The 27,467-nt window shown below is 50.2% G+C and overlaps 1 protein-coding gene across 1 annotated transcript in view; it reads right to left on the bottom strand.

Moving 5' to 3' along the window:
• Window positions 1–27,467, bottom strand: part of LOC105471718 (LDL receptor related protein 4) — a 61,354-nt gene that overhangs the window by 15,103 nt on the left and 18,784 nt on the right. The window contains exons 4-30 of the mRNA XM_071074729.1: window positions 27,190–27,303; window positions 26,718–26,834; window positions 26,240–26,368; window positions 25,892–26,011; window positions 24,723–24,848; window positions 24,069–24,194; window positions 23,743–23,877; window positions 23,036–23,161; window positions 22,461–22,691; window positions 20,818–20,974; window positions 17,828–18,045; window positions 17,498–17,674; window positions 16,966–17,088; window positions 13,812–14,020; window positions 13,577–13,658; window positions 11,692–11,797; window positions 10,051–10,252; window positions 7,493–7,682; window positions 7,274–7,405; window positions 5,561–5,701; window positions 5,111–5,197; window positions 4,833–5,004; window positions 4,166–4,328; window positions 3,818–4,043; window positions 3,161–3,464; window positions 1,421–1,639; window positions 1,150–1,284 (exon numbers count right to left, since the gene is read on the bottom strand). Of these exons, the coding sequence (XP_070930830.1) occupies window positions 1,150–1,284; window positions 1,421–1,639; window positions 3,161–3,464; window positions 3,818–4,043; window positions 4,166–4,328; window positions 4,833–5,004; window positions 5,111–5,197; window positions 5,561–5,701; window positions 7,274–7,405; window positions 7,493–7,682; window positions 10,051–10,252; window positions 11,692–11,797; window positions 13,577–13,658; window positions 13,812–14,020; window positions 16,966–17,088; window positions 17,498–17,674; window positions 17,828–18,045; window positions 20,818–20,974; window positions 22,461–22,691; window positions 23,036–23,161; window positions 23,743–23,877; window positions 24,069–24,194; window positions 24,723–24,848; window positions 25,892–26,011; window positions 26,240–26,368; window positions 26,718–26,834; window positions 27,190–27,303 (4,267 nt within the window). The remainder of the gene's footprint in view (window positions 1–1,149; window positions 1,285–1,420; window positions 1,640–3,160; window positions 3,465–3,817; window positions 4,044–4,165; window positions 4,329–4,832; window positions 5,005–5,110; window positions 5,198–5,560; window positions 5,702–7,273; window positions 7,406–7,492; window positions 7,683–10,050; window positions 10,253–11,691; window positions 11,798–13,576; window positions 13,659–13,811; window positions 14,021–16,965; window positions 17,089–17,497; window positions 17,675–17,827; window positions 18,046–20,817; window positions 20,975–22,460; window positions 22,692–23,035; window positions 23,162–23,742; window positions 23,878–24,068; window positions 24,195–24,722; window positions 24,849–25,891; window positions 26,012–26,239; window positions 26,369–26,717; window positions 26,835–27,189; window positions 27,304–27,467) is intronic.

Raw genomic sequence — 27,467 nt, 5'->3', positions numbered from 1 at the left:
TACAAATGGTCTTTAAGAGAGCTCAGTTGGCCGGGCATGGTGGCTCACACTTGTAATCCCAGCACTTTGGGAGGCTGAGGCGGGGGATCACTTGAGGTCAGGAGTTCAAGACCAGCCTGGCCAACATGGTGAAACCCCGTCTCTGCTAAAAATACACAAATTAGCCAGGCATGGTGGCACGTGCCTGTAGTCCTAGCTACTTGGGAGGCTGCGGCACGAGAATTGCTTGAATCCAGGAGACGGAGGTTGCAATGAGCCGAGATCATGCGACTGCACTCCAGTCTGGGCAAAAGAGTGAGACTGTCTCAAAAACAAAAAGAGGTGAGCTCAGTCTACATGGACCTCACTGAGGTTAAAAGAAGGAGGCATTCTACCGCCGTTCCAGAAGTCTTGGATTCCCTTCCGCTTCTTTTGGGTCAGAAGGGGGCACAGACTTCTTCAGAGCCCCTTCCCCCTGCCCTCAGCATTTATCTAGACAAGTAGTTGTACATTCTGGAGCCTGGGTCAGGCGTGGTAGCTCATGCCTGAAATCCCAGCACTTTGGGAAGCCAAGGCAGTAGGATTGCTTGAGTCCAGGAGTTCAAAACCAGTCTGGGCAACATAGCAAGACGCTGTCTCTACAAAAAATTTAGAAATTAGCTGGGCATAGCTGGGCATGGTGGTATGTGCCTATAGTCCCTGCTACTTGAGAGGCTGAGGTGAGAGGATGGCTTGAGCCAGGGAGGTTCAGGCTGCAGAGAGCTGTGACTGCACCACTGCACTCCAGCCTGGGCAACAGAGCAAGATGCTGTCTCAACAACAACAAAGTTCCAGAGCCTGAAGGGATCAGGATTTGTTATATTATAACAAATACAAGAATCAGCCCTTAAATGAGTAGGGGTGTGAGACCTGTGGTCCAGCCAGAAGACATGCTCTGCCAAAGGCACTCAAATTAGGAACATGTAAACCAGCCAAACAAGACCCACCTAAGGGTTGAGGGCTGGATTTAGCAATCGCTGCTCTAAGAATACATTCCCTCATCCTTCTCAATGGTTCCTCTTCCCCACATACCAAGAAGCTTTCTATCTTTTCATTTTTCCATTTTAATCTCAACCATTCTCTCTTCTGCCCACCCGATCTCCAGGAGGCTGTTTGGTGCAGGACTCCCACCTGCGGGTATCATAGTCCAGGGTGAGGCCGTTGGGCCAGCCCAGGTCTGTGTTGATGAGGACCTTCCGCTCAGAACCATCCAGGTTCGCCCGTTCGATCTTGGCAATGTGGCCCCAGTCTGTCCAGAAGAGGTACCTGAGACACAACAGCGCCATCATCATCAAGGCAAGGGAAGACGGCACCCAGAGGCTGAGAGAACACAGAAGGCAACGCCATCTTTTCCACCCAGCCCTTCTTCCCTGGATCTCTCTTCTGCTGGCCATAAACTTACCCCTTCCTGGGGAAAACAGCAATGGCCCGGGGCTCATCCAGGCTATTGTTGATCAGCACTTTGCGGCAGGAACCATCCAGCCTGGATGCCTCAATGGTATTTCGACCTGTGTCTGTCCAGTACAGGTTCCTGGCCACCCAGTCCACTGCCAGCCCATCAGTGGTCTTCAGCCCACGCCCGATCACTGTCTCCATGTTGCTGCCATTCAGGTCTGCTCGCCTTGGGGAGAGCCCAGTGTTGGATGAGCAACCAGACTGCCCCAGAATAGAGTAGAACTCCTTTAACCCATGTTCCCATAACTGGACCCCCACTGAACTGTAAGCTCCACAGGGACAGAGACCAAGTATCTGTGAGTACATTCCTCAGCACCCAGCATGATAAATGCTCGATAAAATAATTGCAGAATGAATGAACCAGTTCTTAGGAGGATAGAGTATTTCCTGCTAACTGGAAATAGTGGCGGCTGCCAGGGGACGTCTTGCTAGAAGACAGGTTTATCATTCCCCACATATCTTTGGGAAGAGACAAGGATTGTTAGGTGGTGATTATAAGAAATACAGAGGGCCGGGCGCGGTGGCTCAAGCCTGTAATCCCGGCACTTTGGGAGGCCGAGACGGGTGGATCACAAGGTCAGGAGATCGAGACCATCCTGGCTAACACAGTGAAACCCCGTCTCTACTAAAAAATACAAAAAACTAGCCGGGCGAGCTGGCGGGCGCCTGTGGTCCCAGCTACTCGGGAGGCTGAGGCAGGAGAATGGCGTGAACCCGGGAGGCGGAGCTTGCAGTGAGCTGAGATCAGGCCACTGCACTCCAGCCTGGGCGACAGAGCGAGACTCCGTCTCAAAAAAAAAAAAAAAAGAAATACAGATTTGTCAAAACCTACCTGTGCATTTTTTAAAAGTTAAAAATAATTTTAAATACAAGTAGATATGAGGTTTCATTATGTTGCCTAGGCTGGTCTTGAACTCCTGGGCTCAAGCAATCTTCCCGCCTTGGCCTCCCAAAGTGCTGAGATTACAGGTGTGAGCCACCATGCCCACCCCTATCTGTGCACTTTTGCAGAGGCCCTACAGGCAGGAGGGAACTCTCCCTCAGAATGGGGAGCATGTCACTGTCACCTAGGGGACTTCCCGAAATTGCATATGCCTACCTGTCCCCAGCTTGAGATTCTAATACATCCCTTGGGGAGAGTAAAGAGGAATGTTCCCTGTTCCTCCCTGTGAGAACCTCTGCCATGGGAAACCACTCTTACTGGTAGCAGGGCATCATATTCCTAAGCTTTGTTAGGGCCACAGATTTAAAGAATAAAAATAAAACAACAAAAAAATAAAAAACAACAGCTTTGTAAACCACCATACGCCTTGGCATTTGGCTGGGGCTCCTTTACTGCAATACAGATACTGGTAATATGGCCTACTCATCAGTAAGTCCTCGGGGATTCCTGGAGCTCCCTCAGGGCACAATGGTAGATGTGAAAGGCTCCAGGTCCCCACCCTGACTTTACCTGTTTTTTATTGTTGTTGTTTGTTTTACATACTAGGCTTCCATGTAATCTCTAAACAAACAAAAGTTTGAAACTCTGCTCTAAGTGACAACACTACAAAGTGAACAAGTCAGGATTAGAACTCGCTATCCAAAGTGCCGAATCACTCATCCATTTAGCGGTCAGAACATAACCTCACCCATGGGCGATCAGAAGCAAATCTGTGTCCTTTGGAGGTTTCAGTGTTGCTCATACCTGATAACATCCAGGAACACATCTGTGTAATAGACCTTTCCATCCACGCTGTCATAGTCCAGGGAGATGACATTGTTGAGCTCAGGAACAGGGACGTGCACATCGGTGTGGTCACTGGTGTCCAGTGAGATACGCCGGATGGAGCCACGGCTGGAGAAGAGCAGGTAGGTCTCAGGAGAGGGATCACAGGTCTTCCCATCTCCCTTCAGCTGGATGCCAGTGGGGCAGGCACAGGAGAAGCCAGAAGGCCGAGGCAAGCAGAGGTGGGAGCAGCCGCCATTTCTCGAGCCACACTTGTTAAAACCTGGTGATGAGAAGCAGAAGTGTTCACGCCTAGCCTGGAACATCATCTGAATCTTACAAAGGTCCCAGTTGCTTGTGGCTGACTCTTTGCTGTTCTAAGTGACAGGATTCAGTGCCTGGCGGGGTGAGGCAGAAGGAGGGTCTGCAGGAGGATCTCCAGGAGTCCTCTGAAGGTGACAGCTGCAGTACCAGCCATACCCAAAGAGAACACAGCCCAATCCTGAAAGGGAGCTTCAACAGGTCACTGTCTTTCTGGCTGTAAAGGAGCTCTGTGCTCTGGATATATCTCTGATGTTGAGACGGCCCCAGAAAGCCAGAGGCTCTGACTCACAGCCCCAGCCCTCTGACTCTCACCTAGTGGCTGTGCTCGGTCCACAGCCTGGATGTCCATGAGGCCTGGCAGGTTGGACCTCACGAGGATAACATTGCTGCCGGTACCCTTGTCGGCACGGTGGATGCTCCGGGTCTGCCAGTCAGTCCAGTATATATAGGAGTCGAGGAGGGTGAGGCCATATGGGTGCTGCACTGGTGACACCAACGTATGCCGATTGGCACCATTCAGGTCAGCAGCCTCAATTCGCTGCAGAGGAAGGAGAGGGTGGGGGGTGGTGATCAGCAGATATGGAACTCTCCGTGGAGATCTGAGGCAGGCCTTTCCCATCTTCCCAGGCTCCTAGGAAGCAGCAAGGGCACGGCTCTCACCTCGGTGTGGGCATCGGCCCACAGCAGTTGGGAGCTGGCCTTGTCCACAGTCAGTCCATTGGGCCATCCTAGGTTGTTGCTGATGAGCACTGTGCGGTCTGAGCCATCCATTCCGGACCGCTCTAACTTGGCATTCTCCCCCCAGTCTGTCCAGTACATAAACCTGAGTGAGGAAGAATATTAGCTATATTAGCTAGTTATTCCAGCAGCTACCACATACCATGAGTACTTAACAGTATGTCAGATACACTTGAGTACTTATAGTATGTCAGGCAAAATTTTTGCTTGACAAAATGCTTTGCAAAATACTTCATGTGCATTATCTCAATCTTCATAAGGGCGACAAGGTATGTATTTTCACTACCACCTCCATTTAATAGATAGGTAAGGAAGCTGAGAATCAGAGAGGTTAAATACTGGACCCAAGTGATATAGTTAACACATGATGAAAACATTTCAATCCTGGGATTCTGATTCTAAGGCTCATGCTTTTAACTTCTACACTGTACTGTCACCCTGCGAGAAGTCACAAGAGAGTGGAAGAGCCCCAAGGAGGTCACCTTGTTCCTGTGATGCAAGCTTGCTCTCTGCTACCCACCTTCACCCCATCATAACCCCAGCTGAGCTGGCCCCCCACACTACCCAGTGTGATACAGCCAGCTCTCACCCCATCTCATGGTACAGTACGATTGCCCGGGGACTGTCAAGGTTCTGCCACACCAACACTTTCCGCATGGACCCGTCCAGGTTGCCCACTTCAATCCGGTTTGTTCCCGTGTCTGTCCAGTACACTTTCCGGCCAATGGCATCCACCGCGAGCCCATCTGTGGTCTGTAGCCCTGTGGGAAGTCAAAAGAGCACACTGGCTCCTATTTTAAAACAGATGGGCTATTTCCCCAGTCCCGTTGCCAGACAGGTGGTCCCTGGGCTGGGAGGAAGTCCCACCTGTGGTGATGATGTCCTCGTGCTGTGAACCGTCCAGATTGGCACGGCTGATCCTGTGCAGTGTGCTGTCAGACCAGTACACTTTTCCTGGAGAGGGAAAGCTTGGCTCAACCAAGACCCTCACCCCCTACAATGGGACACACACAGCTGATTCGTGTCCTGAAACACCAGAGCATGTCAGAGAGCCCTGGAGCCTCTAGCAGAGGAAATCAAGGAAAATGCAGAAATATCATAGCAGGATAGCTCTTGGCAGAGATGGAGAGAAGAGGGCCCCAAACCATGCTCTCACAACCAAAGAGAAAATGCTAGAGAGACAGGGACAGGGGCTGTGCCAGAGGGTATGGGAAACCCCTGGCTCTTGGCAGGAGACAAAGGTGGTGGGAGAGGAAGGACAGTAATTGCTGAAGGGCAGGGACAGAAGGCCAGGTGGGAAGGGAGGGCCACACAGACCTTCCTGGGGGTCTACTCCAATGGCAATGGTGTTCTTCATGGTAATGTTGATTGGTACCACCACATCAGCAAAATAAGGGATGTCCAGGGAGACCATGCGAATGTCTATCCTCCTGGCGAAGATGAGGAAACTGTTCATGCCTGCCAGGTGGAGAGGAGGGAAGAGATCACTTGAGCACAGCCATTAAGTGGATTTGGAATCAGGCAAACTGAAATTCATGCCCTGTCCCTGCTAGTTTCTAGCTATGTTATTCTAGGCAAGATATTTAAATTATTATTATTTTTTGAGACAGGGTCTTGCTGTGTCACCCAGGCTGGAGTGCAATGGCATGATCATGGCTTACTGCAGCCTTGACCTCCTGAGCTCAAGCGATCCTCCCACCTCAGCCCCCTGAATAGCTGGGACTACAGGCACATGCCACCATGCCCAGTGAATTTTTGTATTTTTTGTAGAGATGGGGTTTCATCATATTGCCAAGGCTGGTCTCAAACTCCTGGGCTCAAGCATCTGCCCCACCTCAGCCTCCCAAAGTGCTGGGATTACAGGCGTGAGGCACCACTCTCAGCCTAAATTATTAAGCCTCAGTTTTCTTATCTATAAAATGGGGACAATAACAGGGTGGCTGTAAGGGTTAAAAGATCATGTACACAAAGCACTTACCATTAGGTCTCACACATATTCATAAATAATGCCTCTTTATTAACATTATGAAAGTGGCTCTCTTTGATGGACCCTTTACCATGAAGATTAAGAAAGAGAAAAAAAGAAAGGGAATAAAGGGACCCCAGTGGGCTCTACTCACAACCTGGGAGGCACAGTTCACAGCTCCTTTCTCACTCAAATTCCCAGGGAGGTTAGAGTTCAAGTGCAGCCTGCCCTGCAGCATCTCCTAGGGAGAAAACTTGACTCCCAACATCTGGGTAGCCAGGTACTGCTTCTGGGACCCTCCAATAAGGCTGTCACATAGGTTGTGTGCTCACAAAAGTGGCACATCTAAGGGGGAGGGCACCATGACATTGTAGATATCATACATTTCTGTTTTCATTATACCAATTTTAGGCAGTTAGAAGTGTCTTTAATTTTTTATTTATTTTTTTGAGACACAGTCTCACTCTGTTGCCCAGGCTGGAGTGTAGTGGTGTGATCTCTGCTCACTGCAACCTCTGCCTCCTGGGTTCAAGCGATTCTCCTGCCTCAGCCTCCCAAGTAGCTGGGATTACAGGCACGTGCCACCATGCCTGGTTAATTTTTGTGTTTTTAGTAGAGACGAGGTTTCACCATGTTGGCCAGGTTGGTCTTGAACTCCTGACCTCTAGTGAGTTGTCTGCCTCGGCCTCCCAAAGTGCTGGGATTACAGGTGTGAGCCACTGTGCCTGGCCAGAAGTATCTTATTCCAACCAAATCAGTATATTATGACAATGTACTAAGAGATGAGAGGAAAGTGTCTTGAGAAAGGAGCAACTTTATCTAATATGCATGAAGACATCATAAGAACTAGGTGGACCCTGCCTCCAGTCCTTTCTACCTGCTTCCAAGGGCCTCTCCCCAGACCCCTCCCCTTTTCTAAAAGCCGCGAGTCTCTCCCCTGGGCCTCTAGAAGCAGCAGGACTCATGGTTTCTCAGACCACATTGGAGCCCATCTGCAAGGAAGGAAGAGAGTCATTGCCCCCTCCCAGAGAGGCTGCATCTAGATCTGTGATGCTTTCACTCACCTGGTGAGCAAGTCTTGCCATCAGGCAGCAGGTTGATGCCTGTGGGGCAGGTACAGCTGAAGCCGCTTGGATTTGGGGACCTAAGACACAGGTGGCTACAGCCGCCATTCTCCATAGCACATGGTGTAGACACTGGGTAGAGAGGAGGGGACGTTCAATGGGGAGGGTTAGGGCATAGGAGGGCCAAGGAGAAGCCAATGCGAGCCAAGGGCTGCTCACCTGGGGGCCGGCGGCGGTGGAAGACATGGATGTCCATCAGGTTCTCCAGGTTCTCCTGCAGAGTCTCCCGGTCCAGCCCTGTCAGCCGGTCAGCGCTCTGTATACTCTTAGTCTGCCAGTCAGTCCAATAGATGCGCTCTCCATAGAGGGTCAGCCCAAATGGGTGGGGGAGCTGGCTTCCGATCAGTACCTGCCAGGGCCCCAACACTGTGTCATCTTCAACAAAGTCTGACAGCACAGAGCAGTGGTAAAGAGCTCACTGTGGACTCAGAAAGTGGCTCTCCCACTAACACCTACTGTGTGACCTCTAGTAAGACCTACTTATAAAATCTCTCTGAGCCTTGCCCTATCAATCTGTGACTTGATCGTGCCTGGCTCTAAGGGTCATGTGATGGTTTCATTGGAATATGTTGGAAGTCATCTATTACTCACATCATCTCAAAGTATCTCTGTACAAATTACTTATTAAGTACAAAAGAAAAAAATAGCAACTTTACAGTGGACACTACCTTAACCATACAATGGCAGTAAGTATCACAATAATGGAACAGGCCAACACCTGTGTCTACTGATGAGACACACTGAGAACTCAAGGACGTGACTTCACTTAGGGTAGTATTCCTGCTGCAAATGCACACTATGAATCCAATCACAAGGAAACATTAGATAAATCCAAGTTGAGAGACATTATAAAAAAAAATAACTGGACTTTACTCTTTAAAAAATGCAAATGTCCACTTTGGGAGGCCAAGGTGGGCGGATCACCTGAGGTCAGGAGTTCGAGACTAGCCTGGCCAACATGGCGAAACTCTGTCTCTACTAAAAATACAAAAAGTAGCTGGGCGTAGTGGTGGGCGCCTGTAATCCCAGCTACTCGGGAGGCTGAGGCAGGAGTACTGATTGAACCCAGGAGGCAGAGGTTGCAGTGAGCCGAGATTGTGCCATTGCACTCCAGTCTGGGCGACAGAGCAAGACTCTGTCTCAAAACAAAACAAACAAACAAAAAATGCAAATGTCAAGAAAGCCACAGAAAAGCTGAGGAAATGTTCCAGATCAGAGAGTAAAGAGACTAGATTAGCTGGGCCCAGTGGTGCACAGCTCCAGCTACTCAGGAGCCTCAGATGGGAGGATCCCCTGAGCCCACGTCAGCATGGGCAACACACCAAGACTGCAGTCTCAAAAGAAAAAAAAAAAAAAGCAAGCTATGTGTGGTGGCTCATGCCTATAAATCCACACTTTGGGAGGTTAAGGCAAGAGAATTGCTTGAGGCTAGGAGTTCAAGACTAGCCTAGACAACAAAGTGAGACCCCTATCTCTACAAAAAATAAAAAAATCAGCCAAGTGGCCTCAAACCCATAGGCTCCTGAGTAGCTCGGGTGCAGTAGTAGATGCCTGTGGTCCCAGCTATGCGGGAGGATCCCTTGGGCCCAGGAGGTCGAGGTTACAGTGGGCCATCTTTGTGGCACTGCACTCCTGCCTGGGCCACAGAGTGAGTGTCTAAAAATAAATAAATAAATAAAAATTAAAAGAGACATAATTACTAAACACAATGGGTGATCCTTATTGGAGCCTAGATTAACAAAGAAAAAAAGTGGGGTGAGGGGAGCTATAAAGGACATCACTGAGGCAATCGGTAGTGAAATTGAGCAAGGACTATGATTAGACAGTAATATTGGGCTGGGCATGGTGGCTCACGCCTGTAATCTCTGCACTTTGAGAGGCTAAGGCAGAAGGATCGTTTGAGGCCAGGAGTTTGAGACTGGCCTGGGTAATACAGGAAGTCTCCACCAAAAAAAAAAAAAAAAAAAAAAAAAAAAAAAACTAGCCAGGCGTTATGGCTCATGCCTGTAGTCTCAGCTTCTCAGGATCCGAGGAGGTCGAGGGCGCAGTGACCCAGTATCACACCACTGCACTCCAGCCTGGGTGACAGAGCATGACCCTACCTCTAAAAAACCAAAAACCAAAAAAAAAAAAAAAAAAAAAAAAGACAGTAATATTGGATCAATGTTAAATATCCTGATTTTGATCATTGTACTGTGGTGATGTAAGACAACATCCTTGCTTTTAGGAAATGTGCACAGGAATAGTTTGGAGTCAAGGGCAGGCTGTGTGCACTCTAATCTCAGACAGCTCCATAAAATAATAGTGTATACCAAAACAGAATGATAAAGCAAATGTGGCAAAATTTTATTTATGTATTCTTTTTACCTGTTCTTGCAACTTTTCTGTAAGTTTGAAATTATACCAAAATAAAAACAAAAAGAGATCAATCATGGGCCCACAGTGCAACTGGTAATTAACAAGCAATAGTTGTGCTGGTTCACAGGAAAGTTTGTGCATTTACACCCCCAGCTCATAATCCACACAAGTCTTTTCATCATCAACCAGCAGCCCTTTCCCACCCCTGCCCCCAAGCTCTGGACAGCACCCACAGCCTCAGAGAAACAGCACATGCCCCATGCTGGTCCCCTTAGCTCTGATCAGTACCAGTGCCAGCCAAAAAGTACCATCCTGGAGGCTGTCAAGGCCGGGGGAAGATGTTTTAGTGCCACCCTTACCTTCCTCTTACTGCCATCCAGTCCAGCAAATTCAATTGTCTTCATGCCGGCGTCAGCCCAGTATAGCCGCTGGGAACCGTAATCAATAGCTAGCCCGTTAGGCCAGGTCAGATTAGAAAAGATAATGACTTGGCGGCCTGAGGCATCCATGCCAGCTCGTTCAATCTTGGGGCTCGCACCCCAGTCAGTCCAATACATGTACCTGGGCAAAGGCAAGGCAAGGGAGGTCTTACAAGCTAGTTAATATCCAGCAGGGACTCAGAGTACCTAGGATTTCAGGGTTTCTGCCTGAAGTAGCTGCCTCAGCCTCCTGTTTCAGTGTCCAGCCCAGCCCTGGGCTCAGCGCTATCTCTGAATGCCTTGTCTTCTACCATTATCAAAAGCTACAGGGTCTTAATAAAAGCAGAACCCACAACTTAAGCAGAACTCAGCAAATAAAGTGTACATGGGAATAAAGAAAGAGGAGGGTGAAAATGAATAAGAAATGTTTCCTTGGCCAGGCGCCATGGTTCATGCCTATAATCTCAGCACTTTGGGAGGCTGAGTTGAGAGTATTGCTTGAGCCCAGAAGTTTGAGACCAGCCTGGGCAACACAGTAGGATCCCATCGCTACCAAAAAAAAAAAAAAAAAAAAAAAAGGGCCGGATATGGTTGTGCACATCTGTGGTCCCAGTTACTTGAGAGGCTGAGATAGGAGGCTCATTTGAAACCAGGAAGGCAAGGCTGCAGTAAACCATGATTGCGCCACTGCACTCCCGCCTGGGCAATGAGTGAGACTCTGTCTCAAAAAAAAAAAAAAAGAAATGTTTATTCACTGGATGGGTTAAATAATTTAACAGAACTCTATATAACCAGTAAGAACAACATAGGCCAGGTGCAGTGGCTCACACCTGTAATCCCAGCACTTTGGGAGACTGAGGCAGGATTGCTTTAGCCCAGAAATTTGACACCAGCCTAGACAACAAAGCAAGACCCCATCTCTACAAAAAAAAACCTATAAAAATTAGCTAGGCATTGTGGTCTGTGCTTGTACTTCCAGCTACTTGGGAGGCTGAGGCAGGAGGATTGCTTGAGCCCAGGAGGTTGAGGCTGCAGTGAGCCATGATTTGCACCACTGCACTCCAGCCTGGGCCACAGAGCAAGACCCTGTCTGAAAACAAACAAACAGCAACAACAAAAACAAGATAGATCTATACACTCAACTGGAAAGATACACAAGATATATAGGCACGCAGAAAAAAGTCACAAAAATGTGCTATTTTTGTAAAACCAAAACCATCACCACCAATAACAAATGTTTACATACATTTAGTAGGAAAAAAAATACCCTAAATTGTTAACTTACTGCTGGAGAGTGAGATCACAGAGAATTTTTACTTGCTACAGATTAAAATTTTTTTAACAATGAGTTACTTTTGTAAGCTAACCAACAATAAAAACGAGATAAGGAAAGGAAGAATTGAAAAGTTTCCTTGTCCACAGAGAATACAAAGTTGTCACCAGCCTCTGGTTTCTATAGCTGCTCTTGCTTCCTTGTATATCCATAAGATTTGGCCACTCTTCCTAATCTTTAGACTTCTCTCTGGAACTCAGATCTTGGGAGGGGTGGGTGGAGGTCATTCCCAAGGGGCAGCCACTCACCCGCCCATGGGTTCCACCACGATGTCCCGAGGACGATCAAGGTTCTCCCAGATGAGTACTGTTCTCATGCTGCCATCTGTGTTGGCTACTTCAATCCGGTCTGTACCTACCAAGAAGGGATACAGAGATTAATTCTAGTCTTGTTCATTCACCCTCTTACCTTCCATGGCCAACACAAGAGCCTGGTATGTGCCAGCGGAGCACAGAGTAGGTACTCAAAAGATATTTTGTGACAGATGCACAATGGAAATTTAGTGACTTGAACTGTAAGAAGAAATTCAAGGATGTGATCAGTTGGATTTCTTGAAAGAGCAAGACTTCCCAAACATAGGCAACCATAATTTAAGGCGATCATTCTCAAACCTTAGTGTGCGTTGAGTCAGGAGAGCTTGTTAAAACACAGATTCCTGAACCTAACACCCAAAGATTTTTTTAAAATAAAAATATTTGGCCGGGCGCGGTGGCTCACGCCTGTAATCCCAGCACTTTGAGAGGCCAAGGCAGGTGGATCACGAGGTCAGGAGTTTGAGACCAGCCTGAACAACATGGTAAAACCCCATCTCTACTAAAAATACAAAAATTAGCTGGGTGTGGGTGGTGCATGCCTGTAATCCCAGCTACTTGGGAAGCTGAGGCAGAAGAATCGTTTGAACCCGGGGAGGCAGAGGTTGCAGAGAGCTGAGACTGTGCCACTGCACTCCAGCATGGGCAGCACAGCAAGACTCTGTCTCAAAAAAAAAAAAAAATGCTAGTCCATTTCATGCTCACTAACCCCCTAAGATTCTGATTCAGTAAGTCTTGTCTTTTTTTTGAAGACAGGGTCTTGCTCTTTTGCCTAGGCTGGCATGCAGTGGTGCGATCATGGCTCACTGCAGCCTTGAACTCCCGGGTTCAAGCAATCCTCCCACTTCAGCCTCCCAAGTAGCTGGGACTACAGGCATGTACCATTACACCCAGCTAATTAAAAGAAAAAATTGGGGGAGGTCTGGGGGGTCTTGCTATATTGCCCAAGCTGATCTTGAACTCCTAAGCTCAAGCGATCTTGCCTTGGTTCCCCAAAGCGCTAAGATTACAGGTGTGAGCCACCATGCCCGGCGCTAATTCAGTAAGTCTAGGGTGGGGCCCAAGAATCTGCATGTCCAACACTTCCCAGATGATGCTGATGCTGCCACGCAGAGGAGGCAAGGTTGTTGTCAGCCTCTGTGGTCCAGCAACCACACGCTAAGTAGCACTTGTTCAGGGTGTCCCCTTGCCTCCCAAACCCAACTGGCTAATTAAAAATGCCTGATTTGGCTGGGCGTGGTGGCTCACACCTGTAATCCCAGCACTTTGGGAGGCTAAGATGGGTGGATCATGAGGTCAGGAGATCAAGACCATCTTGGCCAACATGGTGAAACCACGTCTCTACTAAAATACAAAAACTTAGCCAGGCATGGTGGTGCACGCCTGTAGTCCCAGCTACTCGGGAGGCTGAGGCAGGGGAATAGCTTGAACACAGGAGTGGGAGGTTGCAGTGAGACCAGATTGCACCACTGCACTACAGCCTGGCAACAGAGCAAGACTCCACCTCAAAAAAAAACAAAGCCTGATTTACCCAGAAAGTTACGGAAAGAAAACCACAAGGCATAGGTTCATGGTCTGAGATGCCTTAAAACACTCCCCAGCATCAACTACACAGCAGAAGCAGCTGCCACAATGTGAGCTTCTCACATGGGAGCTTCTCACTTCAGCTCTGCAGCAGACCTCCTGCTTCTGACCTACCAAGGACTTCAGGTGAAGACAGAAGTGGCCCAGGAGGGACACTGGGCCCCTTCTATCTGAGGCCAGGGTTTTAAACAAGAGGAGTCCCAGGGAGCCAGGCAGGCCACGGCTCCCCTATACATACCTGCATCTGTCCAGTACAGTTTGTTGGTGACCCAATCAATGGCCAGGCCAGCTGGGCTCTCCAAACTGGTATCCACTACCACCTGGGCAGGAAGCAAAGCTGTATCACCAACTGTACTTCCACTCTAGTACTGAAGCCCAAACTCCACCAATTCTGAAGGCTGGCAAAGGTATGGGAAGCCCTTACCCTGGAGATGGCAGATTCCACCCCTCGATCTCCCCACGCTGGGCCCTACCTCCTGTCCTGTTCCATCCCACTTGGCCCTGCTGATGGTATCAGTGCTGACATCTGTCCAGTACACGTGGTCATCCTGGGAGTCCCAGTCAAGGGCCACAGCACTGCGTACGTCAGCCAGTGGGATGACATCATCAGACAGGTCCTCTGTGTCAAAGCTGATTCGGCGGATGTCCATCCTTCGGGCAAAAAGCAGGAACTTGTCAAGACCTGATCAAAGGCCGAAAGGGGTCTTCTTTTAATGCTCTAAATCCAAGAACAGCGACAGACACAGACGCTCACCTGCGTGACATCTGGTTCAATCACACTTCCTGGGATCTGGTGCCCTTTGCCCCCTATGCTTTATACCTCAGGCTCTCTTTGAGCACTGCCATGCTGGCAGAATCAGACTTCTAAATCAAATGGAAACAGACTCTACCAAGGTCCCAGAAGTGCACGCTGTTTAAGCATCTGTCGGCTTCATCTCAACTTTTCTCTCTTCTTACTTTTCTCCACCTCTTCTGGTTGCCCTGGCTTGCCCACTGCCAACCCCTGACCCCTACTTCTCTGATGTTCATGACTGTGTCAGGGCTCCTGTCCCTGCACTCCATCACCTGGATCCCTTCCTCTTGCTCTCCTCTTCACAACTTTAAGCCAGTAGCTTAAGCTGAGCACTTTCCTTGCCAGGCACTGTGCTTGGGGCTTTTTTGGTCTCACACCAAGCCTCTATCGTGTGTTATTCTCATTCCCACTTTCTAGATGAGCAACCCTGAGGCTAACAGAGATTAAGAAACGTGCCCAAGATCCGATGGCTACAAAGCACCAGAGCTGGGACTCGGGTCTGACTCCGGAGAAAGAGCTCTGGCCACTCCTCTACGAAGTTTACTTCCATCCTCTGCCCTTCCTCTGGCCAGTCTGAATACTTTCTCAGTAGACTTTTCATCCAGAAAGGCACTTCCTGCCTAACGTTGCCAAATGTCTTCTTCCTAGCACTGGGAAATCCTTAAGGGGAAGCTGGCAGGGGACAGGGGGCTTTACTTCTTGCATCTCACTAAGACAACAGGAGAAGTGCTGGGCACAAAAGAATTCAAGGGGAAAGGGCCGGGCATGGTGGCTCACGCCTGTGATCCCAGCACTTTGAGGGGCTGAGGTGGGGGCATCATTTGGGCTCAGGAGTTTGAGACCAGCCTGAGGAGTTTGAGACCAGAGCAACATAGTGGAACCCCGTCTCTACTAAAAATACAAAATTAACTGGGCGCGGTGGCTCATGCCTGTAATCCCAGTACTTTGGAAGGCTGAGGCGGGCAGATCACAAGGTCAGAAGTTCAAGACCAGCCTGGTCAATGTAGTGAAACTCCATCTCTAGTAAAAATACAAAAATTAGCCAGGCATGGTGGCAGGTGCCAATAATCCCAGCTACTTGGGAGCCTGAGGCAGAAGAGTAGCTTGAACCCGGGAGGTGGAGGTTACAGTGAGCCGAGATCATGCCACCACACTCCAGCCTGGGTGACAGAGTGAGACTCTGTCTCAAAAACAAACAAAACAAACAAAAAACCCCACAAAATTCGCCAGGTGTGATAGTGTATGCCTGTAGTCCCAGCTACTTAGGGGCCTGGGGCAGAAGGCTTGCTTAAGCCCAGGAAGTTGAAGCTGCAGTGAGCACTGTTTGCACCACTGCACTCCAGCCTGGGTGACAGAGCAAGACCCTGTCTCAAAAAAAAAAAACGCTGGGTGCGGTGGCTCATGCCTGTAATCCTAACACTTTGGGAGGTGGGCAGATCACGAGGTCAGGAGTTCAAGACCAGCCTGACCAACATGGTGAAACCCCATCTCTACTAAAAATACAAAAATTAGCTGGGTGTGGTGGTGCACACCTGTAATCCCAGCTACTCACAGAGCTGGGACAGGAGAATCACTTGAACCCAGGAGGCGGAGGTTGCAGTGAGCCAAAATCACACCACTGCACTCCAGCCTGGGCGACAGAATGACTCTCTCTTAAAAAAAAAAAAAAAAAAAAAAAAAAAAAAAAGCCGGGTGCAGTGACTCATGCCTGTAAGCCCAGCATTTTGGGAGGCTGAGGTGGGCAGATCACCTAAGGTTGGGAGTTTGAGACCAGCCTGACCAACATGGAGAAACCCCATCTCTACTAAAAATACAAAATTAGCCAGGCATGGTGGCGCATGCCTGTAATCCCAGCTACTTGGGAGGCTGAGGCAGGAGAATCGCTTGAACCTGGGAAGGGGAGGTTGCAGTGAGCCAAGATTGTGCTGTTGCACTCCAGCCTGGGCAACAAGAGCAAAACTCTGTCTCAAAAAAAAAAAAAAAAGAATGCAAGGGGAAAACTCAGAGCGTGAAATTAGGTTCTTAATGTGTATGAATTAGGTTTTTAATGTGTATGACTGAAACTTCTGAATGTTTTCCCTAACCACACTCTCTAGAAAGGACCCAGGTCCCAGGAGAATTTTATTGTACCCAGATTTCAGAGGGTCAGTCGGGTATGCAGCAGTAAACAAGAACAGCTGCTGGTGTGTGAGGAGTCACCCCAGGCCCCCTGCTGGTCGTGCCATACACCCGGACTGCTCCTCTCTGGACTATTCTTAGAAAAAGTCATCGTGTGCAGGGCTCTCCAGGGCTACCCTCTCAAAGCAATAACCCCGCAGGAGCCCAAAGGAAGCCAAAGTAGTAGTTCAGGGAGAGACCAGGGAATCCCACGATCTTCCACTTGTTTGACACATATTTATCCAGGACCTGCTCACACAGAACATCATCAGAGATTCGAACTTTGGCTTCCTGGTTTAAGGGCCGAAAGAAAGTCTTCAACAGGGTGAGGCTAAAGGTAAAAAGGTGGGAAATCATTCCCCTGTTTTCTAGAAGAGCATAAAACCCTCTTGCTGCCTATGGAGAAGGTATCCTGCCTGGTAAAATGACACATGAGCCTGATTGCAGGTGTTCACACTCAACCAGGTGGTGTTGCTGAGCCTTCAGCAGCTAGAGCTGGGTCCTCAGTCCTCAGCTTTGATAGAAGATCCCTCAGCCTTTTAAGTTCTTCCTCTCCAGGGCTCCCTGAGGAATGTGGTTTTTCCCACGATAGGCAATCCCTCCACCTCCTATCCCTTGTTCCTTCTCCCCATCCTCACAATAGCCTCCATAGAGGCTGGTGTCGCAGACCCACTTACTCTGGGCACAGGCGTGGCTGCTGATCTTGCGGAAGCCAGTGGGGCAGGCACAGGTGTAGTTCTGGCCACTGGGCAGACACAGGTGCGTGCAGCCTCCGTTGTTGTCCCCACAGCGATTCTTCCCTGCTCAAAGAGCCCAGGGCAAGAGGATTAGCAAAGGTTTGCAAAAGTGACCCCAAGACTAAGGAATAGGGGTTTAAGGTAGGGTGATAGTTCCCTGAAGGGAGAAACTATGTCTTATTATTTTTGACATCTGCCCCCGCTGCTAGCACAGTGACTACCCGGCACAGAGAAGATGGCCTGTAAATGCTTGAATTAGATGGGAACGGTGAAGCCTAATGAGTCTTTTCGTGAATCTTGTTGTACTGCCCTGAATGTCCAGCAGAGGGAGGAGTTAGCCCATGTCAGTGCCCCGCTGGATTTCCCCATCAGAAGAAATGGCAACTCCTAAGGGGAAGGAAAGTTCTCAAAGGCACCAGAGGCCACCTCAACCATGAGACTACTTTGGCTCACCCGGTGGGCAGTTTTTTACCTGCAGGTTGGCGCTGCGGGTGCAAGGTGTGGATGTCCATAGGGAAGTGGAGTTTGTTGCGAATGATTTCCTGGTTCTTCCCTGTAAATTTGTTAGCGCTATTGATGCTCTTGGTGTGCCAGTCTGTCCAGTACAGGCTGTCTTCAAACACTGTGATGGCGAAGGGATGCGGAAGGCCTGGGGAAAGTCCAGGAAGACCTCAGTCTGGACATGGACTGCCATGGTCTCTGGGCCCAGGCCTGGCAACTACACAAAGCCTCTGCCAAGGCTCCTGGGGGACAGGGACAGGGGCAGGAGGACAAGAGATGGAGAGTGAAGGAAGGGGCTCACCCTGGCTAATGACAGCCTTACGGTGACTCCCATCCAGATTGGCCCTCTCAATGACATGGTGCTTAGCATCCACCCAGTACATACGGCGCCCAGCATAGTCGATGGTGAGGCCATTGGGCCAGAAGAGATGGGTATCAGCAATGATGCGGCGTCCAGAGCCATCCATGCTGGAGGCCTCAATACGGGGGGTGTTGCCCCAGTCTGTCCAGTAAATGGTACTAGGAAGAGAGAAAAGTAAATTGGGAAGTGGGCAGCAGAAAACAGGTAGGTAACCAGGAGAATAATCAGGTAGGGAGCTTTTATCCATTTAACTCAGGGGACTCCAATGTTTGGTCCACAGAATGCATTTTTTTAAGATAGGGTCTCATTCTGTCACCCACGCTGGAGGGCAGGTGCAATCACAGCTCACTGCAGCCTCAATCTCCTGGGCTCAGAAGGCCTCCCACCTCAGCATTCTGAGCAGCTAGTACCACTACACCTAACCAATTAAAAAAAAATTTTTTTTTTGTAGTAGTAGAGATGAGGTCTTGCTATGTTACCCAGGCTGGTCTCAAACTCCTGAGCTCAAGCGATCCTCCTGCTTCGGCCTTCCAAAGTGCGAGGGTTACAGGCATGAGTTGCCATGCCTGGCCTCAGAATGCTTTTTAAGTGTTTGAGTTTAAATGTCTTCAGACAGGGCATTTATTCATTTAATAATTTTTTTTTTTCGTACTGGCAACAGGCAGGACATACTATCTTAGGCACTGGAAATCTAGCAGTGAACAAAACAGACAAAGCCTCATAAATGACAATACAATGTAATATTAGGACAGGCACTTTCTTCTTTGTCACAGTCTCTTCCACTGCCTTTTGTATTTTATTTTATTTTTGAGACAGAGTCTCGCTCTGTTGCCCAGGCTGGAATGCAGTGGCACGATTTCAGCTCACTGAAACCTCCACCTCCTGGGCTCAAGTGATTCTCCTGCCTCTGACTCCTGAGTAGCTGGGATTACAGGCACCCACCACCATGCCCAACTAATTTTTGTATTTTTAGTAGAGATGGGGTTTCACCATGTTGGCCAGGCTAGTCTCAAACTCCTGACCTCAAGTGATCCACCTGCCTCGGCCTCCCAAAGTGCTGGGGTTACAAGCTTGAGTCACCACGCCTGGCCCCTTTTGTATTTTATACACACACACACACACACACACAGTTTCTAAAACAGTTGACACATACTGCAGGACCTTATAAGATACTCCCTCCATTGACTGAATAGAATTTTTAGAAGCCAGACGTAAGAACTTCATTTTGGGAGTTTTTCTTTAATTCAGATTTCTGAATTTTAAATTAAATTTCTTTTTGAGATAGGTTCTCACTCTGTCATCCACGAGTGCAGTGTCATGATCATGGCTCACTGCAGTCTCGAACTCTGGGACTCAGGTGATCCTCCTGCCTCAGCCTCCTATGTAGTTGGGACTACAGGCATGCACCAGTAAGTCCAGCTAATTTTTGTACTTTTTATAGAGATGGGGTTTTGCCATGTTGCCCAAGCTGGTCTTGAACTCCTGGGCTCAAGCAATCTGCCCACCTCAGCATCCCAAAGTGCTGAGATTACAGGCGTTGAGCCACTGAACCTGACCAGATTTCTCAATTTTATTTATTTAACTTTTTTTTGAGACAGGGTCTTACTCTGTCACCCAGGCTGGAATGCAGTGTTGCAATCATGGCTCCCTGCAAGCTCGACCTCCCAGTCTCAAGCCATCCTTGCACCTCAACCTCCCAAGTAGCTGGGACTACAGCCATGCACCCACTAAGCCAGGCTAATTTAAAAAATTTTTTTGTAGAGATGAGGCCACACTATGTCGCCCAGGCTGGTCTTGAACTCCTGGACTCAAGTGATCCTCCTACCTGGGTCTCCAAAAGTACTGGAATTACAGGTGTGAGCCACTGTGCCCAGCCCCTCTATTAATTTTTAGGCAATAATAATTAATTACAATTCTTATGAATTACTAATAACTTAATTTGTATTAATTAGGTCAACCTTATGAGCTAATAATAAAAATACTAAACACCTACAACTTATCTAATGTGTATTATATGCAATTTAAAATGCATCACCTCATTTAATCTTCACACAACTATGACGGAAGTATTTTTTTTAATCGCCAATTTAGAAATGAGTAAACAAGGCAGACAGAGATTAACTGGCCCAAGGCCACATAGCCAGTTACTACAGAGCCAGGATCCAGACTCAAGTGTGTGGGGGACAGGGCCCATGTTTTTTTTTTTTTTTTTTGAGACGGAGTCTCGCTCTGTCGCCGGGGCTGGAGCGCAGTGGCCGGATCTCAGCTCACTGCAAGCTCTGCCTCCCGGGTTTACGCCATTCTCCTGCCTCAGCCTCCTGTGTAGCTGGGACTACAGGCGCCCGCCACCTCGCCCGGCTAGTTTTTTGTATTTTTTTTAGTAGAGACGGGGTTTCACCGTGTTCGCCAGGATGGTCTCGATCTCCTGACCTCGTGATCCGCCCGTCTCGGCCTCCCAAAGTGCTGGGATTACAGGCTTGAGCCACCAGGCCCGGCCGGGCCCATGTTATTAACATAACATCACACCTTTTTTTTTTTTTTTTTTTTGAGACAGAGTCTCGCTCTGTCGCCCAGGCTGGAATGCAGTGGCGCAATCTCAGCTCACTGTAACCTGCACCTCCTGGGTTCAAACGACTCTCCTGCCTCAGCCTCCTGAGTAGCTGTGATTACAAGCACCCGCCACCATGCCTGGCTAATTTTTGTATTTTGCAGAGACGGGGTTTCACCATGTTGGCCAGGCTAGTCTCGAACTCCTGACCTCAGGTGATCTGCCCGCCTCGGCCTCCCAGAGTGCTGGGATTACAGGCATGAGCCACCAGGCCCAGCTACACCACACTTTGAAGATGTACCCCCAGAGCATCTAGTCCGGTAGCCTGGGAGCTGTCCCGAGAAGTTGCAAGAGAGATTCAGCAGCCTGAGATACAACTTACCCCTCCATGGGATGCAAGGCAATGGCCCGGGGCTTCTCCAGGTTCTGCCACAGCAGCACCTTCCGGTGGGCCCCGTCCAGATTGGCCACCTCAATCCTTGAGGTGCCTGAGTCGGTCCAGTAGAGTTTGTCATGGACCCAATCCACAGCCAGGCCCCCTGGTGAGAAGCAGCACAAAAAATGTCAAGGAGTCAACCCAGGCTCCCCTTTCCCATAGTAACAAGAGCAAACTCTTACAGGAAGCAATTTCTTGGGCCAGGCACTATTGTCATCATTTTAGATACATGAATTCATTTAAGCATCACAACTCTGTGAGCTAGATACTGTAATTTCCATGAGGATGAGGAAAGTGAGGCACAAAAAAGTCAAGTAACTGTCCAAGGGCATGCACTTCCTCCTCACAGCCAACCATACCTCACTTCCTGAATTCCGTCTCCCTGACGCATTCCCAGGGTCCCCCACTGCTCTGACCCTGGGGTTTGTAAATTGTCATCTAGGGTTTTGCAGAGGCATTTCAGAAGTTCTCTAAGCATTTGAGTCCAATGTGCTTGATACCAAATTAGAATTTGACCACTTCACCTGTTTGTAAAATAGTCTGAGATTGCCAAGTGAGCTGTTTCTGTGGTTTGTTTGTTTGTTTGTTTGTTTGTTTGTTTTGAGATGGAGTCTCACTCCCATTGCGCAGGCTGGAGTGCAGTGGCACGATCTTGGCTCACTGCAACCTCCACCTCCTGGATTCAAGCGTTTCTCCTTCCTTAGCCTGCCAAGTAGCTGGAATTACAGGTGTGTGCCACCACGCCTGGCTAACTTTTGTATTTTTAATAGAGATGGGGTTTCGCCATGTTGGCCAGGCTGGTCTCAAACTCCTGACCTCAGGTTATCCACCTGCTTCAGCCTCCCAAAGTGCTGGGATTACAGGCGTGAGCCACCACTCCTGGCCTGTTTTTTTTTTTTTTCCTTTGAGACGGAGTTTTGCTCTTGTTGCCTAGGCTGGAGTGCAATGGCACGATCTTGGCTCACCACAACCTCTGCTTCCCGAGTTTAAGCAATTCTCCTGCCTCAGCCTCCTGAGTAGCTGGGATTACAGGCATGCGCCACCATACCCAGCTAACTTTTGTATTTTTAGTAGAGATGCGGTTTCTCCATGTCAGTCAGGCTGGTCTCGAACTCCCAACCTCAGATGATCTGCCCACCTCGGCCTCCCAAAGTGCTGGGATTACAGGCGTGAGCCACCGCACCTGGCCTATTTTTTTAAAATCTATAAAACATTTTGATATACTTATCCAGGTCAATCTGAATATTCTTAATACTAAGCAATTGAAACAAAATTCAGAAATAAACTAGATGCAAAGGCTGATAGAAACTCTGTCATCCATCAATCTGATTCCCCTCCCATGATTACAACCACCAACGTGCTCTGATTATTCTCACTGACTGAGTTCAATCATAAGCAAATGTTATATTTGAACCTATAAAATTGATATATATTAACAAATGTTTTCTATATTAGAGCTCCAGCTAAGATTTCCCTGGAAGAAAAAGATGTGCTGCTGCCTAAGGTTTGCAAACCACTGGCCTGCTCCTCCCACCGTTGCTGCGCATGTGGCATGGCTCTGCCCCTCTCCATGGGGGCTCATTCCCTACCTGGGCTCTCCAGCCCAGTAGACACAACCTCCTCCACGTTGCTGCCGTTGAGGTTGGCACGGAGGATCCGGTCCAGGGTGACGTCTGACCAGAAGACAAGCTCGCGGCGGTGGTGGAAATCAAGGGCAATGGCGTTCTCCAGGTTGTTAAGCAGCAGCGTGTACTCAGAGCGGTGCGGCAGCACCTGCCGGATGTCGATGCGATTGGCGAACAGCAGCACAGGCTCTGGCCCTGGGACACAGTATAAACATGGGGTCCCCACTGGGTTTCAGAGCCGCCCCTGGTACCCATCAGCAGGTCTTCAGCTGACTGATAGAGCCATGTGCCCACAAGGGCATGCCCCAGGCTGTCAGCATCAGTACCAGAAGAGTAGCAACCCTTAAACTATACTCCTCCACCCCTCCCCACCCCACTCCACCACGGCAGCTTTTCTTGGGGCTCAGAATGCAACTGTTGCTCCGTTTTACTGCGATGGAAATCTCTCTACCTCTCTGCAAATCCCTGAGCACCAGAGCACGTGGCCTTCCTCCATGCTCAGCCCTCTGCCCACCCAGCCAAGTGCCAACAGCCCTTACCCAGAGCCTTGCAGCTGCGCCGGTCGGGCCGTAGTTCATAGCCTGTTTCGCACCAGCACTGGAAAGCCCCTTCGCTGTTGGTGCAACCCTGGCTGCAATACCCCTCGTCGGCACACTCATTCACATCTGGGAACACCAGGCACGTCAAGAGATCTCCCTTCTGTCGTCCTCCCACCCCCGCTCCCAGGCTGCGGAGCTGCTTTTCTGCCCACATCCCCATCTACTTTCCAGGCCTAGTGGGAAGGTTGTCTAAGAAATAGTTAAGGGCGGCCGGGCATGGTGGCACACACTTATAGTCCCAGCTACTTGGGAGGCTGAGGTAGGAGAATTGCTTGAACCCAGGAGGCGGAGGCAGCCGTGAGCCGAGATTGCACCACTGAACTCCAGCCTGGGTGACAGAGCAAGACTCTATCTCAAAAAAAAAAAAAAAAAAAGAAATGGTTAAGGGCTTTAAGGTCATGCAGACCTGGGCTGGAATCCCAACTCTGCTGCTCACCAGCTGTGTGGCCTTTGGTAAGCTACTTATCCTCTCTGTGCTTCAGTTTCCCCATCTGTGAAATGGGAAGGATGATCCCCACCTCCTAGGGTTATTGTGAGGATGAAATGAGGTCACAGCCTTCACATGCCTGACCCGTAGGAAACACAGCTGCCTGTCTGCTGCCCCTGCTCAGAACCCCGACTCTGCTGCAAACCAGGCCTCAGCTCACCTTGGCACGTGTGCCCATCCTCTGTGAGCCGGTAGCCTGTGTGGCAGGTACACTGCACTGCCCCTCGCACCATCTGGCACTTCTGGGCACAGCCACCGTTGTTAACATTGCAGTTCTCCTCACCTGTCCGGGGCCCTGTGCCAGCCAAGCCAGAGTTGGGAGTTGAGCCCAGAATCCTCCCCCAGACAGCCAACTTGGCATTCCACCTGGACCAGGAACAACAGCTCCCAAAGCTGCAAGAGTCCTGAGGGAGGATTCCCTTTGAACCCTATGGGTGGGGTTCGGCCACAAACCATGGGCCAGGTCTGCCCACTGGGGACACTCACGGCAATTCTGCTGTGGGCTTTCGTCGCTGTTGTCACCACAGTCGTTGACCCCATTGCACAGCTTCCTCTGCCCAATGCAGCGCCCATTCCAACACAGGAACTGGTCCAAGGCACACTGGGGGCTTCCTAGGGAGAGGGAGGGTCAGGTCACAGCAAGGCAGGGCTTGGGTCAACAAAGAGATGGGAGCCTGTCATTTTCTAGGGTAAGCTGGAGACAGATGAGACTCAAGGTGGGAGGGTGAGGGTCCTGGGCAGGAAGCAGCTCAGACAGGGCTGGCTGAATGTCTGCATTCGCTTTCTCCCCAGGACACCACAGTGGGATGGTGAGGAATATGGAACAGAATGAAAAACTACATCCACATGCTCAGTACTGAGTATGGCCGGGGAGCACCCATGGGGGCTGCCAGACGGAAGGTAGTCCTTCCTCAGTAGACCAGAGCTAAAGGCACTGGCTGTGTGTGAGTTAGGAGTGGCAATTGAAACTCGCAGCTCTGATACCGTGCTCCAGGCCATAAGGCCGCAGTTTAATGGTGCTCCTGGATTTTACACTGGTAAAACCTCAACCCGACTGGAAAGACAGCAATAACACCCTCTTTTCCACCCTTCCACCCCAACTATAGGCTAAGGGTTCTGGGGCACCCCGGGAGACACCACCTGTATTCTCACAGTTCTCTTCATCGCTATTGTCCGCACAGTCGTCCTCCCCATCACAGCGCCAGGACAGGCGGACGCAGCGGCCTGAGCGACAGCGGAACTGTTCTGCTGTACACATGGAGGTGGCTGGGCAAAGCAAAGGCCTAATGAAAGGTGGGCCCCATTTCAGCCTGAAATTCTCCCTGCCACCCAAAGCTGCAGCTTATGTCAGTACCCATGCCACTCTTGACACCAGGATCACAGCTGGTCTATATGGCGTCTTTGTGTGAATCAGAAAAAGGTATCCTTTCCTCAAGACACTTTACTGCCATCTGCTGGAAAACTGCCATGATGAGTATATAAATCTATTATGTGACTGGCTTCCCTTTGAACATATTGCCTCTGCACAGTGCACGACCTACACAACTGTACATGGTGGTCTTACCCAGTGTCTTCAAGATTTATGGGTAATGGCCTCTTTGTCTTTTTTTTTTTTTTTTTTTTTTGAGATGTCATCTCACTCTGTCACCTAAGCTGGAGTGCAGGGATGCTGTCTTGGCTCACTGCAACCCCTGCCTCCTGGCTTCAAGCGATTCTCCTGCCTCAGCCTCCCAAGTAGCTGGGATTACAGGTATCCACCACCACACCCGGCTAAGTTTTGTATTTTTAGTAGAGATGGGGTTTATTTTTTTATTTTTATTTTTTTTCTTTTTTTTTTTTGAGACAGAGTCTCGCTTAGTCGCCCAGGCTGGAGTGCAATGGCGCGATCTCGGCTCACTGCAAGCTCCGCCTCCTGGGTTCATGCCATTCTCCTGCCTCAGCCTCCCGAGTAACTGGGACTACAGGCGCCCGCCGCCTCGCCCGGCTAATTTTTTGCATTTTTAGTAGAAGCGGGGTTTCACCGTGTTAGCCAGGATGGTCTCGATCTCCTGACCTCGTGATCCGCCCGCCTCGGCCTCCCAAAGTGCTGGGATTACAGGCGTGAGCCACCACACCCGGCTAGAGATGGGGTTTAACCATGTTGCCCAGGTTGGTCTCGAACTCCTGACCTCAAGTGATCCACCCGCCTCGGCCTCCCAAAGTGCTGGGAATATAGGCGTGAGCCACCGTGCCTAGCCGGTAGGGGCCTCTTTGGCTCCACAAGCCTTCTCCTTAGTTCAAGCCCAGCCTAATTCCATTCCCCCACTCACTGCAGTTGCGCTCATCAGACTGGTCATCACAGTCCGCGTCACCATCGCAGCGCCAGCCTGCATTGATGCACAGGCCGCTGTCACACATGAACTCCCCAGAGCGGCAGGGCTGGTGGGAGGCTAGGGAAACATGAGACTTCTGTCTCTAGCCAGTCTGTGCACAGTGTCCCATGGCAGACTAGAAGGCCACAGTCCCAGAATCCCAGTTCCTCCATCTCTTCCCAAGAGGGACCAGAAAAACCAGAAACTCCTCTCTGAACTCCTGCCCCAGCTGGCACCTGTGCCTTGCCACCCGAGGAGTTCTTCCCAGCCTGGCCTCCCCGCCTCCCAGCTGCCCGGAGCACTCACAGCAGTCAGACTCGTCCGACCAGTCTCCGCAGTCATCGTCGCCATCGCAGTGGTAGATATCGAGGATACAGCGGCCATAGGCACACTGGAACTCCTCCAGGTTGCAGGGGGGTGCTGGCACTGCTGAGGCTGGAAGGAAGGCAGGGGTGGGGAGGGGCACACACTCAGGCCTGGATGGAGGGGCCTTGATTCCTCAAGCAGGCAGGATGTTCAGGCAGGAGAGCTTCTTCAAGCGAGATGCAACCAGGTTTCATCTGGGACAGCCCTTATAGACGCCCATATTCAGGTGGACCAAAGGGAGCCTTCCTTTCCCACCTGGGGAACTTGGTCCCTCCCTAGCTCAGCCCAGGAGGAGCTCTTGCTGAGGCACCCATGCTCCTTGCCCTTGGTATATGTACCCCTCAGCCTCACCCTTAGCCCATGGGCAGAACCATGCGTCCTCATCCAACCCAACAGCCTGAGGTCTGGGGCCACTCACGACAGCTCTCCTCATCGGAGCCATCTTTGCAGTCGGTGTCACCGTCGCAGTACCAGTGCTCAGCAATGCAGCTTCCGTCACTGCAGCGGAACTCCTTGTCGGAGCACTTGCGCATGTCTGGGGGATGCGATGGGACAGCAGTTCTGAGAGGGCCCCACAGGCAACCCTCTCACCCTCCTCTCTGACTCCGCAACCTCACTGGCTTTGGTCTGACCCAGGCCCTGAAAGGCACCCCAGAGTCAGTGCAGACACTCCGTGAAGAACGGGGGCCCTGGAGAGACTGGGCCTCAGCCTCCTGGTCCGCAGTTTCTCCGGGGTCTGAGCGGCTCTGCTCCCTCTGCCTTCCTCTAGCTGCTCCAGATATCTGGGCAGTTCAAGGTTTGGCAGTGCTGGGGCCATTGCTGCTATCTCTTCCTATGGCCAGGCCACCCACTGGCCACCGTGTCTGCCTCCCCCCACTGGGGCCACCCACCACACTGCTCATCGCTGTTGTCACCACAGTCATTGTCACCATCGCAGTGCCACAGACTCCGGATGCAGTAGCCGTTCTGGCAGGGAAACTCGTCCTCCTCACACTCCCGGGGGGCTGTGGACACAGGACAGTCAGGCTGCTGCAGGCATGGGGGTCTGGTGCCTGGAAGCCTGACTTAAAGCCCTCCGGAGCAGTCAAGTAGCTCCAGTGCTGCCCCGAGGGCTCCGAAGGAGGAGGCTGCCTCTCAGCAGCTTTTCTGACTGCGAGAGGAAGTAAAA

Source organism: Macaca nemestrina, chromosome 12, assembly GCF_043159975.1.
Source record: "Macaca nemestrina isolate mMacNem1 chromosome 12, mMacNem.hap1, whole genome shotgun sequence".
In the NCBI taxonomy this organism is placed as follows: Eukaryota; Metazoa; Chordata; class Mammalia; order Primates; family Cercopithecidae; genus Macaca; species Macaca nemestrina.
This window is presented reverse-complemented; position numbering and strand designations above follow the sequence as displayed.